This window comes from Pelecanus crispus, chromosome 12, assembly GCF_030463565.1.
Source record: "Pelecanus crispus isolate bPelCri1 chromosome 12, bPelCri1.pri, whole genome shotgun sequence".
NCBI lineage: Eukaryota > Metazoa > Chordata > Aves > Pelecaniformes > Pelecanidae > Pelecanus > Pelecanus crispus.
This window is the reverse complement of record NC_134654.1, coordinates 19,009,730-19,025,543: the sequence shown is the minus strand read 5'-3', so window position 1 is coordinate 19,025,543 and position 15,814 is coordinate 19,009,730. Positions and strand designations below refer to the sequence as shown.

General features: G+C 36.0%; 1 protein-coding gene across 1 annotated transcript in view; it reads left to right on the top strand.

Annotated features, from left to right (window-relative positions):
• The window catches only part of TBCD (tubulin folding cofactor D), a 133,719-nt gene that overhangs the window by 70,496 nt on the left and 47,409 nt on the right, over positions 1 to 15,814 (top strand). The window contains exons 16-22 of the mRNA XM_075719382.1: positions 1,711 to 1,740; positions 5,188 to 5,273; positions 9,167 to 9,247; positions 10,012 to 10,085; positions 11,027 to 11,144; positions 12,603 to 12,663; positions 14,204 to 14,226. Coding sequence (XP_075575497.1) covers positions 1,711 to 1,740; positions 5,188 to 5,273; positions 9,167 to 9,247; positions 10,012 to 10,085; positions 11,027 to 11,144; positions 12,603 to 12,663; positions 14,204 to 14,226 — 473 coding nt within the window. The remainder of the gene's footprint in view (positions 1 to 1,710; positions 1,741 to 5,187; positions 5,274 to 9,166; positions 9,248 to 10,011; positions 10,086 to 11,026; positions 11,145 to 12,602; positions 12,664 to 14,203; positions 14,227 to 15,814) is intronic.

Genomic DNA, 15,814 nt, shown 5'->3' with positions numbered 1-15,814 from the left:
TTCTGTATCATTATTGCATTTGTCTGAGCAGTACATTTTTAAAAGAAATTGTAACGCAGTGATTAAACTATTAAATCCCTTGGCTATGATAGTTGGGAGCATCACCCTTGCTGAAACCTCCCGAAGCTGAGTAAAAGGGTCTCAATAGCATAAAAGGGGATCTAAAGCTAACACGTACGTAAGAAGATAAATGATGCAGGGTGACATGAAAAGATGTCCTGGCAAATCCTGACTGGGAGTGTTGGTAGAGAGGTAAGGAGTGAAAAAACCCCTGTGTCAGAAGCTGGGCTACAGCATACAATAAAGAACAAGTGTAGGGCATTGCAACAGCTCGTGTTCCTGTTCTGGAAGGCTGCTTTATGCGTTGCCCGAGGGTGTATCTGCGCTGCCACCACTGCGGAGGATAGCCCATGCAGTTCTACCCGAGGCAATCCTAAACCGGTTAGCTCGGGGCCACTGCTGGCAGCGTGGCTGCAACTGCGAGCAGGTTAAGGTGGGCTCCAAAACCCACCAAGGTGGTGGGTAAGCGGTTTAGAGTCAGCCTGTGCTATGTGTCCTGCAATGGATACACCGTGAGCCGGAGCTGAACTAGCCTGGGCAAGTCTACAGGAACTGCAGTCATTATCCTAAACAGACATAACCTCAGAAATGCACTAAGAGACTCTGGCTTCATTAGGGCTTGCTTCACCTGTGTCCTGTGAGTGCTTGCTCTATATGTAGAGTATGATAACCTTGGTAAGCTAACTTAACATTTTGTTTTTACAGGTGGATTACCACATGCGTACTGTATTTATGTAGGAAATACAGAAGCTCTGTCTGTCAAAGTTCTTGTGGCATTTTCAGTAAAGATTGGGACTTCACCCCATATGTTAAACATCAGTTAACTGTGAGGTGACGAGTGCTGTCCATCACTGGAGATTTGTGTTTGTAGATAGTGACATTCCCTCAGAGAAGTGTCTAGGTAATGACAATCTCTCCTCTCTGAAAAGAGTTAAAATTTACAGAAGTTTTTATTAGTACTTACAATTGCATATCCTTTTAAGGAACAAAAAATAATTGGCTTTTTTGAGAGAGGGAGAGAATTCGAGTACGGAGTTAAGTAACTTTTATTCTGTATACCATACAAATAGAGAAATTAACCTTATGGTTGTATTCATTGCATTTTACAAGATTTTGAGTTTGTTTAATGCAAAGCACAAGAAACATACATGAATTTTGTCTTCAGGTTTTGTAATTTCAGTGTTTCAGCATGCTTTCAGATGTGTGTCTTTCAAATAAGTATTGCATTCTCAGTATTTGTTGTCTGAAGTTTTCATTGACAAAGAATCAAACTTTGCCTACTAGTAGCAAATTATGTTGAAGTACTCGGACAAAAGGAGCTGTCTCAATTTCTGTTGTCTACAGGTATTGACTTTCAATCCCAGTACGAAGCCTCGTGTCGCTACTCAGAAGCACTCTTGTGGGTGTGACTAGTTTAATAAACTCGAGTTCTTAAACTGCTGTCATGCAACATACAGCTTTAAGAACACCAGAACACAGACACGCAGAAACAAAAAAGCCCTGCGGGCTTGTTCTACTGACAAAGCTTACTTTATTTAAAAAAGAAAAGCCATGGGTCATTTATATTGTTGTGTGTTTTGAATTCATCATCTGGTGTTTATCAAAAAGCAAACCTGACTCGTTTTGGTATGTTTGTTCTTTGTTCCTTAGGCTGCCTTTCAGGAGAATGTTGGGAGACAGGTATGGTAACTTCTCCTGAATCTTCATTCGTTAGTGCCTTGGAGGTTACTGTAAATGTATATTACCTAAAATCAAAATTAGATGCTGTGGCTTCAGAGAAATTGAGTAGAAGGATGTCACAAAATAATTATTTTTTTGTTATCAGCAAGCAGGTTCTTGTGGAATGTTTTTCTGAGATGTGAGTTTTATTCTAGTTTTGGAAGAAAATGAGCTTTCTGGTAATTTTAAGTCATTCTGAAAAGCAAAATCAGCATTTATGATGGCCATTATACACCTTGCAAACTGCAAGGCTCTTAAAGCAGGAAAAGCGCAATTTTGGTTATTCTTTTGTTTCATTGACTTTCTAGTTTTCAATAGAAGTGGAACAGCTGAAGTGTGCTGCACAGTCTTTGCTGTGGTTGGTGATACAACAATGAACTAGGGTTAAGAGTCTTCAAGTCAATATTTGGTTTTGCCTGTTGTACCATAGTGCTACCAGCTAGGTATCTGTTACTTTTGGAGGTACCTAAGTGCTTTGAAAAAAGTGTTGTGGTAGGTTCCTATGTAACTTGGCAACATTTAAGTAGTTAAAATGCTCAAACAACTTTGATTTGCAACCTTGGAGGAGAAGTAAATAGGGTAAAGACTTGGATTTCAAAGTTTCCTGGTTTCTCATCAGGAACTAATAAAGCTGAATATACAACGCGGAGGAAAAAAAAAAGGGACACACACAATGGTTCAGTGGTTCTTGTGACAGAACAGGGCATGTGAGCATGGTTAAAGCAAATTTTGTTATCAATAAGCTGTTCTTTAAGGGATCTTTGTTAAAATGCTGTCTGGCTTTCCTTGATATCATTCCTGAAGATCTCTGTGTTATGAGCGAGGATATTATTCCTTTAGAGCTACAGGTATTAAGCAATGTGTCCGTAACTGGTTTGTGTATTTCTAGATAGAACTAGGTTAATCGCAGAGAAAGGGTGCAAGAAGACTAGGTGGAAGAGGGTAGGCAGTTTTGGTGACCTGACCCAACTAGGTCTGTGATAAGTAGAAGCCAGCGTGATTTTTTGCTGGCGCTATAGTTACTGCCCTGGAGAGGTTAGTCATCACACAGCAACTTGGCCTGATCCCACTTCATGAGGTACTGAATGAAGTAAACACCCTACTGTGACTTCAGTTCCAGGTGAGATAGGGCTCCTGGGTGCTGCAGGCTTAGAAACGCTGCCATGTAGCAAAAGTCTTGTGGAGTTCTTTATTTCTTAGTCAGAGGGGTACAGTCTAAGTTAGTTTACAGCCAGAAGTTTGCTTATTGATTCTGTTTTGATGCAGGATTCAAATTTGTCAGCGTTGGTAGAACGCACAACAATTTTAGCTCCTAAGTCAGCATGTTAAGGAGGAGTTTGCAGTGAAATAGTAAGTTTTCATGGCATGAAGAGTGCTATCAGTCTCCAGTTGGTTCCTCTAGAAGTTCAGAAGTTTTACTGAGCCATTCCTTACTGCCTAGGAAAATGGTTACTTAATCAGTGGATACACCCTCTGTAGTTCTTTACCTGGATGTAATATGTTGAAAGACACCCCTGAATTGGAAGGAGCTAAAACATATTCTCTCTCTGAAGTAACAATGCTGATACAAAATAGGTGGAGAAAAAAGTTGACCTTGCTTACTTCCTGGTTCCTGCCTGCTTCACCTTTGCAATTGAACATGTCCTGAATCTGAGAGCTTGCTTTTATGGCCTCAGAAAAAGAAGCCATTGTAACTTACACTTCATGTAAATGAAAACTTTGAAACATTTGAAGAATATTATCTAAGCATAAATCGCGAGAAATGCACATACTCCTAATAAGACAAACTTTTATATTGGAAAAGTAAGTTTTAAGTGTTTTGACAGAATAGAAACTGTTAGTTTTTCCTCTGAAGTCTGTCTCTCCCATTGGCCATGACCTCTGTACTCTTGAACTTGGTTTCAGGAATTTTGCTGTCTCACTGACATGCACTGCGGCACCATCACCTTTGGTGAGATGGCATCAAATTGGCACACTTACAGCCAAGTAATAAATAGCAAGCTCCAACTAGGAGCTGGAATTGAAATTGTTTAGCTGCGATTTTCCTTATGTACAGTATGCATTCTTACATATTTAATTGTATGTCGTCTTGTTTGGCTCTAAATCATACTGAGGTATTTCTCATGTGCGCGTTTTTCTCCCTAATCAGTGTTTCATTAGGCTTTTGAAGAGTACATTCATTTCACCATTATTAGGGCTTGCAGGTAGTCTCTTGGCTAAGCCATACATATTTTGTCTGTCCTTGGTTCAGTCAGATTCCAGGCCTTGTTTTGTTGGACTGTTGGCATTATGCTTCCCAGCATCAGACCTCCACAGTGGCTGACAACTTCTCACTACTTGCAGTATACACTTCTTCAATTATTCAGGCTTAGATCTAGAGATCTTTTCTACTATTTTTGCATGGCTGTATCCTAATGTGTCAGGGATGAGTGAGCTGTAAACAAACAAAACTGTATCATATCCAGAACCTGTACTTCCACATAGCCTTATTGCTTAAATATCATATGATTGTCCCTTTTGTAAGTGAGCGTAGTGTCTTTTAGTTGGCTGTTTTCCATTTGTATTTAATTATGGCTTGTGAAGGCTATGCTGCCTCCTCCGTTCCAAAACACAGCCGTGCTGTGTAATACTATGTTAAATCAGTCATAGCCAATCAAAATTCTGAGTATCTGAATTATATTGCTTGTATAAAAAGGCAATTTTTTAGGTGGCAATTGCATATTTAGAAAGATAATTCTAAAACCAGAATGTTTTGAGCAGTGATATCGGAAGGGTGATACTTCTGTGGGATTCAGTGTTTCAAGCTTTGCTGGGAACTAGTGTTCTTTTTAAAAAGAAAGTAACCCTGATTTTTTTCAGTTCATTAATAAATACGACATAAAATACATGTGTAAGTAGAAAGAAATAGAAGTAATTGAACTCTCATGTATTCTACGTGTGATACGTTTTTTGGTGCCTAAACCTCTAATTTTATACTTCATAAAACTAGCAGCAGATACTTGTTCCTTCACATAAACTGAAAACATGTTTACATTTATCTAAACGTTCTCTTAGAGAAATCATTTTTTGTGTACATAAATAGTCATACATTCACCAAATACATATTTGGATATGACTTGAAGGTGTTAAAATAGCTATTGCATAGTTTATTACCTGCTGCTATTTAGTTTGACTGTTTATCATTGACTCATAAGTGAAGCTAGATATTTTGCTGTTTATATATCAGATATTCTTTATATCTTTAGTACAGGTGATTTTACTATAAATTAGAAATTAAATAGTATTTTTTTTCAGTGCTTGGACAGTAGTAGGAGATTTGTTTTCAATAACATTGCCTATTTGGAAAATATTTTACATTTTAAAAATAATATTTTCTTTTTTTCCCCCTCTCCCCTCTGATGTTTGTAGGGCACTTTTCCACATGGCATAGACATTCTAACTGCAGCTGATTATTTTGCTGTCGGTAACAGAGTTAACTGTTATCTGACTATAAGGTAAGTTTCCAAGCATTAGTTTTCCTAAACATGAGGGACCTCTTTTACATAAGGAAATATTTGTCTGATTGTTTCACCTTACTGAACATTATGTTTATTACTGTTGGTTTTGAATAAATTAAAATTTGATGTTTCTTATTTCTGCATCAAACTGCTTATTATGCGTAAGACATGATGAAAATGTGACTATGATTTCCTTGTTGTATGTGGAGGAAGCAGCCAAGAGGCAGTATTTGCAGGTGTCACAAAACTGTCTAAGCTGGTCAAGATTAGAGAAGACTACGGGATTTTGAAGAGTTATAGTAAAAGGAGACGCTGTTTTGGCAGCAGATACTCTGATGTGGGTAAAAAAATAAACTAATACCCATTTAAAAAAATACTTTGCACAAGTTGTTGAATTTGTGGTCTGTGCATAGACCTTTAACTTGAGTGCTTATATTTTTCTTAGGTAGCTCAGTGAAAATCTAACCACAGTATGCAGTAGTGTTTGAAAAAACCAGACTGATCACTGCAGTATAGAGTCTGCAAAGAATGTAGTGGGAAATACCGAAACTGGTGTGGTGCTGTTATAAATCAGTGGCTTGTTTTGGAATATTGTGTTCCGTTCTGGTCAGCTATCTGAAAATAAAATAAAGCTGAAATCAGGGAAATTTAGAGGCAAGCTGGGTGCACAGGATGACTAAAATGAACATAAGATTGCACTTCCTCATGAGAAGATGAAAAAGACTGAGGGTTGGGTTCTAGCTTTAGTTGTCCAAGACAGACAGTCTAGCCTAAGTGTCTAGCCTCTCTCCATAGCCAATGCAGAGACAGGCACCTACAGAAGGTGATTCAGACCATTTTAAGATGGGTCAGATAAATTGCCCTATGGAGTTGCATGTTGCTCAGAAGCCAACAGGTTAGAAAGGCTTGAAGAGATTATATTCTTGGCAAGCAGAAATAGCAAACAGGTATACGATGGTTTATGCTCTGTTGCCAGCTTTGTGACTTCCATTGAGCAGGTTTTTAAGATAATTGTGCTGGAACCCTCTATCCTCTCCTTTTTTTTTTTTTTTTTTAATTAATCTGTCCCCCTGCATATTGTCCCTTTTGTGCATAATCATTTCAGTCTGTACATATCGTCACCTTTTACCTACTGTTGTTCCTTCTGGGGTCCACACCCTCCTCCTACACTCTTTCCCAGAGCTCCCGCCTACTAAGCTGAGATGGGGAAATGCAGTGGCTTAGTATTCAGTGCTGCTCTACATCTGTATAGCGTCAAGGTTATTTTTTGAAACTCTGTTTTTTTGTATTAGTAGAAAATTAGAACTAGTCAAAATTGACAAGGCAGTTTTTATTTTTTCTCTCTTATAATTTGGGCTTGAAGACTAATTATGTTCTCCTTACTTTTTGAGAGCTGAATTGTTGATTTTTTTTTTTCCGAATGCTCATTTATTACTCCTTTCATTGTGATTTCCAGGGTTTTTGTGGGAGTGTTACTTATCTAAGTGAAAGTATTTTTGCTGTTGATTTCTTTCTTCCACTCTTGTGCCTTTCTTTAAATTGTGCAACAGAAAGAATAAATTTGTAAATTCTTCAAACATAATGTTATACAGTTAATAGCATGATTCCTTGAAACCATGTTCAGTGTTATTAATCAAACTCTTCTTTGTAAAGTATTTGTCATCTCATTCATTATATTACTTTTAAAAATCTTCACCACTTTGCTCTTCAAGCATGATGTAATTATTTGGGTCAATACTTAATTATTTCCTTATTTTTGTCTGAGTAACATCAAAGGAAAAATACCTAAGCATATATTTGGCTGCACAGAAAACATGTATCATTATGATGTGGTAGGAAGAATGGACCTTTCTGATTGGTATGCCTTAAGGTGGTGTAATCGTTTATGTAGCTGAAAAAAGCTGCTTGAGGTTCATATTCCGGATCTAGAATCTTTAGCTGTCCTTCCCCCACCCAGATAAGTCAATTCTGGGACACTTTGTATGCCAGCATAATGCTGCTATGTGAAAGGAAGCTGTGCAGGTGTGAAGGTTGGTGCTACTAGATTCCTGTGAGCAATAAAAGCCCGAAAAAGGTGTGTCGATTTCTACAGCTGAATTTGGTTTTGGTTAATAACTGATGATATATTCTTGCGGAGAGGCAGTATCATATATATTTTTTACGATATGTATGTGTGTGTATAAATAGTTGCTTATATCCTTTCAAATCTAAATATTTCTATGCAAGTTTTTCACGCTGGGTGCCCTTTTGAAAGTTTTTGCTGATGTTCTTTGGAGGATTCAGATCAAATATCATAATCTGTTTCTGAGGATGATAGATAGAGGAAACCCATTTTGTATGAATTGGGAGTAAAGAGATTATGTGATCCCAGGAGTTCTGGGCTTGGTAAAAGCAAAGTTATGGAAGAAGCTTCTTAATCCAAGTAGAGTGGGATACAAAAATCTTACCAGCAACATTATCAGGAAGGCTAGACTTGTATCCAAGGCTACGTGCATTAAATATTCAGTAGGGTACAAAAGATGAGGACTGTAGTTAAAGATAGTTATAAACTAAAACTGAAAGTGGAGTTGGGCTACAGACATGGCCCAAGAGATCAACTTTGATGAGCTGGGCAAGCAAGTTAGATTAAAATATTTGGAAAGAATGGTGAGTGCTAAAACTAGGACCCAGAAAGAAACTATGAAGAAGAGAGAAGAACTCAAATATGGCAGGGGAAGTGTGTCTATTATTGTATATTCTTCCAGAACAGGGAAAGGAATTAGAGAGTAATGAATTATATTATTATTTCTCTGCTGGCATCAACAACCAGTTAAACCAACTGTCTAATCCCCCTCTAGGGCTCATAGCAGTGGTAGATAGTACTTCTGTATCCTGTATTGGCTCAAGTGACTGAGGTCTGTGCTGTGGATTTAAGGATTCCTACTATTCTGATGTATTACATAGATATCAGTATGGTAACATGCAACATTATTTGGTTTTTGTCTTTGTTTTGCTTCTAATTACACACACATACATTAATGGAACTCTATTATGGTTGCCACGTTAATCACTCAAAAGATATGAAAAGGTGAAATTAAGGTAATCCTTGTGTCCTTAATTTCGTCCCTTTGTGCATGCCGTTTTGACACAAACACATTCTACTGATTGTTTAGCTTTCTGAGATTATTTAACATACATCAGATGTACTGAAAAGACATTTCACTTAACTTCTGTTGACCTTAGCTTTCAATTGTTGATGCTTCTGAAGATTGGAAAGCAAGTGTGGCTGAAAAGTTAGGTTATTATGCAGGCTACCTAGGTAATTAATTCTGGTGTTCCCTTACATCTTAGGCCTTGACTTTGCAGCTTTAACATTTTTTGTCAGAATCGACTTTTTGTGCATGATTGACTTTTTTAAAAATTTTTTTTTTTTTTTTTTTTTTTAAAAGGACAAATTGAAAACACTCAATTTTGGACCATTGTATTTTTGAAGATGTAGTACATTTCTATAACTTAATTTTACTGTGTACTGTGGATTACATCATTAGTATGTTTCTCCAATCTGAAATAATTGTGTAAGTTAATATACACATCTAGATTTTCTAGAATGTAACAATGGGAATTGAATGTTTATTTGTGCTTTTTGTTGCTGTCAAGCTTTTTGTATGTATAGTAGTTTTTATAAAGAATCTGAAAGTTTTACAAAAGTGATTTAAATTTTTTTCTATGATTGTAAAATATTTCCTATTTATTATTTTATTCAGCTGCATCTCATTTAGGAGAAGGCATGTTTAAGTAATTTTTTTTTCATCGCTTTGAAACTAGAGGATTTAAATCCTTGGAGTAGCTTGTGTTAAAATGTGCACAGATGTTGATTCTGTACTCTCTCTTTATGGACATTTCTTTTTCAGTGTGTATATTGCTGGCTTCCCTGAGTATACACAGCCAATGATTGATCATTTACTTAACATGAAGATTAACCACTGGGATAGGTAAGTTCATAAAGACTGATTATTAAAATCCAGAAATTGACTGTTCTGCATATCGTGTTTTCTTATGTAATTTTTGTAAATTTTACTTACACTAGAGTTTGCAATAGCATTTGACTGAAGGAACCTGGACAAGTAGTAGCTGATGCCACCTATACCTCCCTACCATATTGTCACTTAAAACATGTTTATGAATTTTGTCTTTTTGTCATGACCTCAATCTGTTAATAGATTAATAAAACACATTTATATGGTATATAGTATATGTGAGGGGTAAACACCATCACCATACAATTATCATAATTAAAGTAGATTTCATGCATAGAGATGGTGCTTAGTCATATTCAGTGTTCATGAAGATTAAAATGTGTACATATAACACAAATGAGATTATATCAGTGCTGATAATAGTTTGCATCTTGAGAAATAATAATAGTTTACTGTAGTGTCCCTGCCAATGCATAGAATGAGCCCTCAGGTTCTACCATCCACACTTATGTTTTTCTTTGTCTCTTTCAGCAATAAGTTCTATTCATATAGCTAAAAGCTAGCTGTAGGCTGTCTGTTTGGTCCACTGTTTTGTTTTGTTGGCTTTTTTTGAGGGGGGGAAGCATAGGATGGACAAAGAATACTGTAATTTTTAATATTGCTGGGGTCTTTATTTTGGTCAGGGACCTGAGTCTCTTCCTGACATTATTTTTTTAATACATTACTTCTACTAAGTTGCTAACCCAAAAAAATCCAAAAATGCTTTTTTACATCTTCAGTGTTATTCGAGAACTTTCAACCAAAGCTCTGTACAACCTTACTCCACGGGCTCCTGAATACATGGCAAATGTGGGTAGGTAACAAATAAGTTCTGCATAGCTGTGCCATATCAAGCGTTCTAGGTTATGTAGCAAAAAGGTATTAAGAAGATCTAAACATGCACCATGACTTAATAAAAATTAAGATTTCCCCTGCAACTTAATACAATGTAGTGACACTAATAGGTTTACCAGTTTTCAGATTTTATGCAAAAATTATAAAATACTGCCAGATCTTTTTTTATCTGGGGACTGGAATTTAGGTATCCAGTTACACTGAACCCTACCAGTTCCGAGATGAATAAACGGGTGTAGTTCTGTTGCAACAATTCAGGCAGCTAGCCCTCAAATTCCTAGCTTTTGCTTTGTTGATATGGCTTTGATGTCATAAAGGGTGGGGGGGATCTGTTTTGTCTTGTCCAGTCTGACATCTTCAGAATAATTCCTTTTTGACTGTTCTGTGTGTAATCAAATGTTTCTGAGCATGAATTCAGGATCCTTTGCTCGGCCCACTCAAGATTCTGAGGATGTACTAGCTGCTTTTTAATATGACTGAAAGACAGCAGCTGACACCCAGGTGAATCTGTAATTACAGATCTTACCTAGGCTCCCTATAGAGGATTAGGAAGGTGGCAGTTCACATGGAAGTAAAATTCCATGGAAGTACAAGCCTCATGTCCCTTGCTGCTCAGCCAACCCAATGCCTAATAGCAAGTATGTTATTTTATTTACTGTGAACAGGGAGGTAGTTGTGAGTACAAAATTTCTTGGTGTGGTTTAGTATGCTTTGTCAGAATTTACTTATATTTTTAAAACTTGGTTTTCATATAATGGCCAGGATATATTGACCTGACTTTCCAGAAATGGTTTTCCCATGTTGTTTCTAGGCAGTCATGATTAAATTTAGAACTGTGATCTGTCAGTATGCTTTGTTTAAAAAAAAAAAAAAAAAAAAAAAAAAATTAATCTCTTTCAGTTTTGCCAAGACTTCTACCTTTATCAGTGGGCACAGATCTGCACACACGCCATGGAGCAATTCTTGCCTGTGCTGAGATCACCCATGCACTGTGTAAACTAGCAGAAGAGAATAAGAGGTATAAATGCAAGATTATCTTGGCTATAAATTTTCCTTTCATGTCTGGTCTATTGAAAGCTTCCTGAGTATAATTATGGAAATCTCCATCTTACTGAACGTCTTTTCCATTGAATTTTTGTTTGTTTTGATCAGTCATGCCAAGCCTTCACATTTTATTTGGTGATGTTATAAACCTAAGTCTAAATTCATCATCAGGAAAGTGAGATCATTTGCTACCTTACTTGGAGAGTTCAGTTATCACTTAAATATAGATTAAACCCCCTTTCCCCATAAATATTCTGTCTTCATGGTGAGGGGACAGTCTTTCGTCTTCAGTGTTAAATACCTCCTAAAGCAGTTTGTTGAGTTGGACTGATTTAATTGTTGCTGCTGAATGCTGGTCCAGATATATATATATGGGTGTATGTGTGTGTACATGCACACATACTACATATAGGTGATGTAGCCAGAATAATTGACAAAATTATTTGGAGATGTCTTTGCTTTAATGTTGTGATTAAAGCAATGATACATTTACTTTTTCTTTTTTTCACAAGAATCACATGTGAAAAATGGTTGAAAATCTTTATTGCAAAAACTAGAATTTGGAAGTTATGTTAGCAGTAGAATTTTATACTAGCGTGACTTAAATTGGGATGAGCAGCTGTTTAAGATCAAGGCAGTGGAAAATAAGACTCCAGAGTGTAAACTTCACTGAAAATAAATACAGTTCTGTAGGAGTCATAGATACAAGTACGCTGAAGAAATATATTTTAAAAAAACAGACAGACATTCTGGGTCATTTTCATTCTAAAAGTTGGATAATTACTCTCCGATTAACCTTTTTTATTTTTATTTTACTTCTGAGAACATTCTGATGCAGTCATACAAAAATATCTAAAGTGGTGACATCTAACGAATTTAATGTTGTCATTGTTTGTACAAACTAAATATACTGAGATAAATTCAAATAATAGATATTGAAAGTGTGCGCTGATTTTTATGGCTTTAATTGTTGACAAATAGGAATTGTATTTGCCAGCAGTGTCTATCAAAAGAATTTGTGTTCATCTTAAGAGTTCCCTTTTCAAGTAGGTTGAAAAGTTAGAGAAAAAGATGCAGCATTTTTATTAGTAGGAAATACTTGAAATTGATGGAAAAATCACAGAAATGTTGGAGTCCAAAAATACAACTGACCTGAGAAAGGTTATTGGTGTATTACTGATTATAATGTTATTAGTAAGTGACACTAATTTTCTGTAGCCCTTTAAGAATGAGTTTGCTACATGATAAAGAAAGAACTTACGTTATTATGTTTGCTGAAATATTTAAAATTAAATATTGCATATTTCTGTTGAGCATACTTTGGAAATCAAATGATTGTTTTTCTGTTTGAAAGTACAATGGAGTCATGGAAGAAAAATTATTTATAGCATGATTAGGAAACCAGTCTTAAAGATTTTGTATACCTTTACAGATCTATAACATATTATTTCAATGAAAAATCATTGGAGGGACTTAAGGAAATCCATCAAGAGGTTTGTAGCAAGTATAAATGTATCTTTTAACCTGGTATGTTGTATTATTTTTAAACAAACATTTACAATTAAGACAGCTGTTCTCCACCTTCCTCTCCCCCTTGCCAAAAGTAAACAATCTCACAAATACAAATTTGGACACACTCCAGACTGATAGCTAGATGTCCTTGACCATGTGTCTTACTCCAGTATAATTTTGTATTTGGTCCCTTTCTGTTCTGCCAGCTTCTTAGCTAAGCCTCTTCCTCTGATGCCGTCAGTTACGCTTCTGAAGGACTGCATAGCACTTTGCTTGGTCTTTCTTTCCCCTTCCGTTTCTTCTCCCTTTCTGTACATACTGACTGGCCTTGCAGATAGATGTATGGCTGTCGTGACCATGCTCAAGAGTCCATTCTCTGTCCTTTCTATTCTTTTTTTTTTTTTTTTTAACTTTATTGGGATTTCATTGCTAAATCCTTGCATCCATAATTTACCTGTTTATAGACCTTGAAAGTCATATTCTGTATTTCCACTGATGCATTGTCTTTACCTCTACTTAGGACAAATGAAGTCTTGTCCTGCTCAATTTAAAATGCTTCTATGGAGATAATTTTGCCCAACTGGTCTCTTTAATTTTAAGTCATCCCATATTGTTGTTTTTTTTCTTTTGGCTCCTATTTCTTCACCTTATGGAACAGACAGTACTTCAGCGTTTGGGCTCCTACTCGTTTTCTGCAGTATCTGTAGTACCTTTAGTCCCATTTCTGATGTGCTAAAGCTGTCAGGCTTCACCATTTACCCATTATGCTTTAAAGTACATGGGTGCTTGCTTAATTCTGTGCACAGGTGAAAGCTGCTGCTACAGGTTGAAAAAGCATTTTTGTCCTTGTTTAACTTTCTCATTTGAAATGCCTGAAAACTTGATCAGCAGTACCTGTACTGTTACAATCGCCTTAATTTGTTATAATACTTCCCAGTTTCTGCTGCTGTCTGTTCTTACAATTAATCTGCAAAGTTGGTGTAAACTCCGTCTTTTTAAAAATCTGGGGGTTTTTATTTTTACTACGTAGAAATTTGATAATCTCTGATTTTTTCAAGATGGCCTACTGTAATGTTAACAATGAGATAATATTTTTCAGTCATGTTCGAACTTTTATTTAAGTTTTTTCTGTTTAATCTGTAGCTAACGAAGCTATTTTCAGTTTTCAGACAATGCAGTATATCATTATTTAAAAGGGCCAACTGTGGAAAGCAAATGTATTTTAAAAAGCCAAACTAGCTTCCAGGGTATGTGCAGGAGCAGCTAGGATTTGGAATTAAGAAAACTAGTGCTTTATGAATGTGTTAAATTTATTTTCTTTGAATGTAAAATTCAAATGGATATTAAGAGGTTTTTTTAAAAAGATTTTTCCTTTGAATTTTATTTTGAAAATAATCCCAAATGTTGCACAGCTCACAGTATCTAGACATTACATGCGAGGCGGAAAAATGAAAAACACTTGTATCAAACAAACTCTCTAATATTAATGTTTGTTGCTTTCCTCCCCCCCCGCCCCCCCAGCTTTGCAGTCGTCAATTGTACAGGTAAGAAAATGGACGCAAAAAAAATTATTTTTCATATTGGACAGTATCAATTAGAAGTAATGAAAAGAGTAGGATCCTAGGGGGCTTTTTGGTTTGTACAAGTGGGTCACACCTACCATAAGACTGCCAGTCTCTCACAGTTCATCAGAATGCAAGCACATGCATTCTTTTGGCTTTGTCTACCTATTACAGAAGCCGATGTCGTTTTATAATGGTTGTGGTGTTTAGAGTGCGACTCAGAGGCATGTTAGATTAATGGGAAAGTGGTAAGTACTGGTCTCAGTATTGTGATAGAGACAGTAAAGGAAAGGAAAGATTTTGAAACAGAATACACTTACTAATCCATGGCTTCAGCAGTGTGTAATGGATTTCTTTCCAGTTACTCACCTGTACTGTAGTGCTTGCATGGTTCAAATAGGTCTATAGAAATGACCTTTAATAAGTTAATGAGTCCAAAATGTATGTATTTTTTTAAAGGAGCTTCTATCTAAATTCTAGAATTGCTTTCTTCATCCTGCGTAATGAGTAGGCCAGGAGTATTACAAAAAGTTCAATGCAATTTTTCAACTCTTGTGCCAAAGAAAATATAAATGAGTTTTCACTGAGTTGTTTTTCATTTCCTATTTATTGAAGCTTCCTGGAAACAAAGGGAGTTTGCCTAAGTAACTGTTAAGTAAATGTGAATTAAAATTGGTATGTGACTTCAGAGTTTCTTCCTAAATTTAAAGAAATCAAAACATAGTTAATGACTTGTATTCCCTAATGAGTGTATACATGAATGAGGGGTTTTTTTCTGCTTTGACTGAGAAATTCTTTGAGCTTTTGGGCAGTTTCGTTCACTTCTTTGTACGACATATCTGAAAACAATAAACCTTAAGTAGTGTTTTAAGTAATTATTAATCATAATTTAAGGAATTTTTATGTGATTTTTGTATCCTGAAACTTTCTGAAAAAATGTTAAAATTTGCTCCTTAAGGGTCGTACATACTGATGTGAAACTTCCACTCCAAAGTTAGCTTGTACTGGTGGATGGTTTTAATGCTGATACTGTGTATTAGTGTCTTTGTGGGTGGCTGTCTTGGCTCCCATAAATTCTTTAATGTCAGGGTGGAGCTTGGGTGTAATTTGTTTTTGTCATAATGTGCACTTCTTGCACTTAATGGTATTTATAAGATGCCTACAGAAATGTTTTCATTCTAGATAAGACTTCTAATTCAACTCCAAGCAAAATGGATTCATTGCTGTTTACTCTAATACTTAGGCTGAGACAGAGATGTCTGCTATAATCCATATTTTAAAATATTGGTATGCATAAAATATTTTAAAATAGGACAAGAAAAATAAACTAGGTTATAAAAACAAACCAGCGATTTGAGTATTGCTGGGCAAGCATTTAGTGAAACAAGCCAAACTTGTTTCGTGATGAGTAATTATTGCACATAATATTCCAAAGATTTCCATTCGAGAAATTGCTACCGGGAATTTTCGGTGTAACAACATCTTGTAGGAATGTTGAAAACCTGTGTGTTTTATTTGTGTTTCTAGTTTTTAAACTGCATTAACAAAAAGCATCAGGCCATGTCCCTCA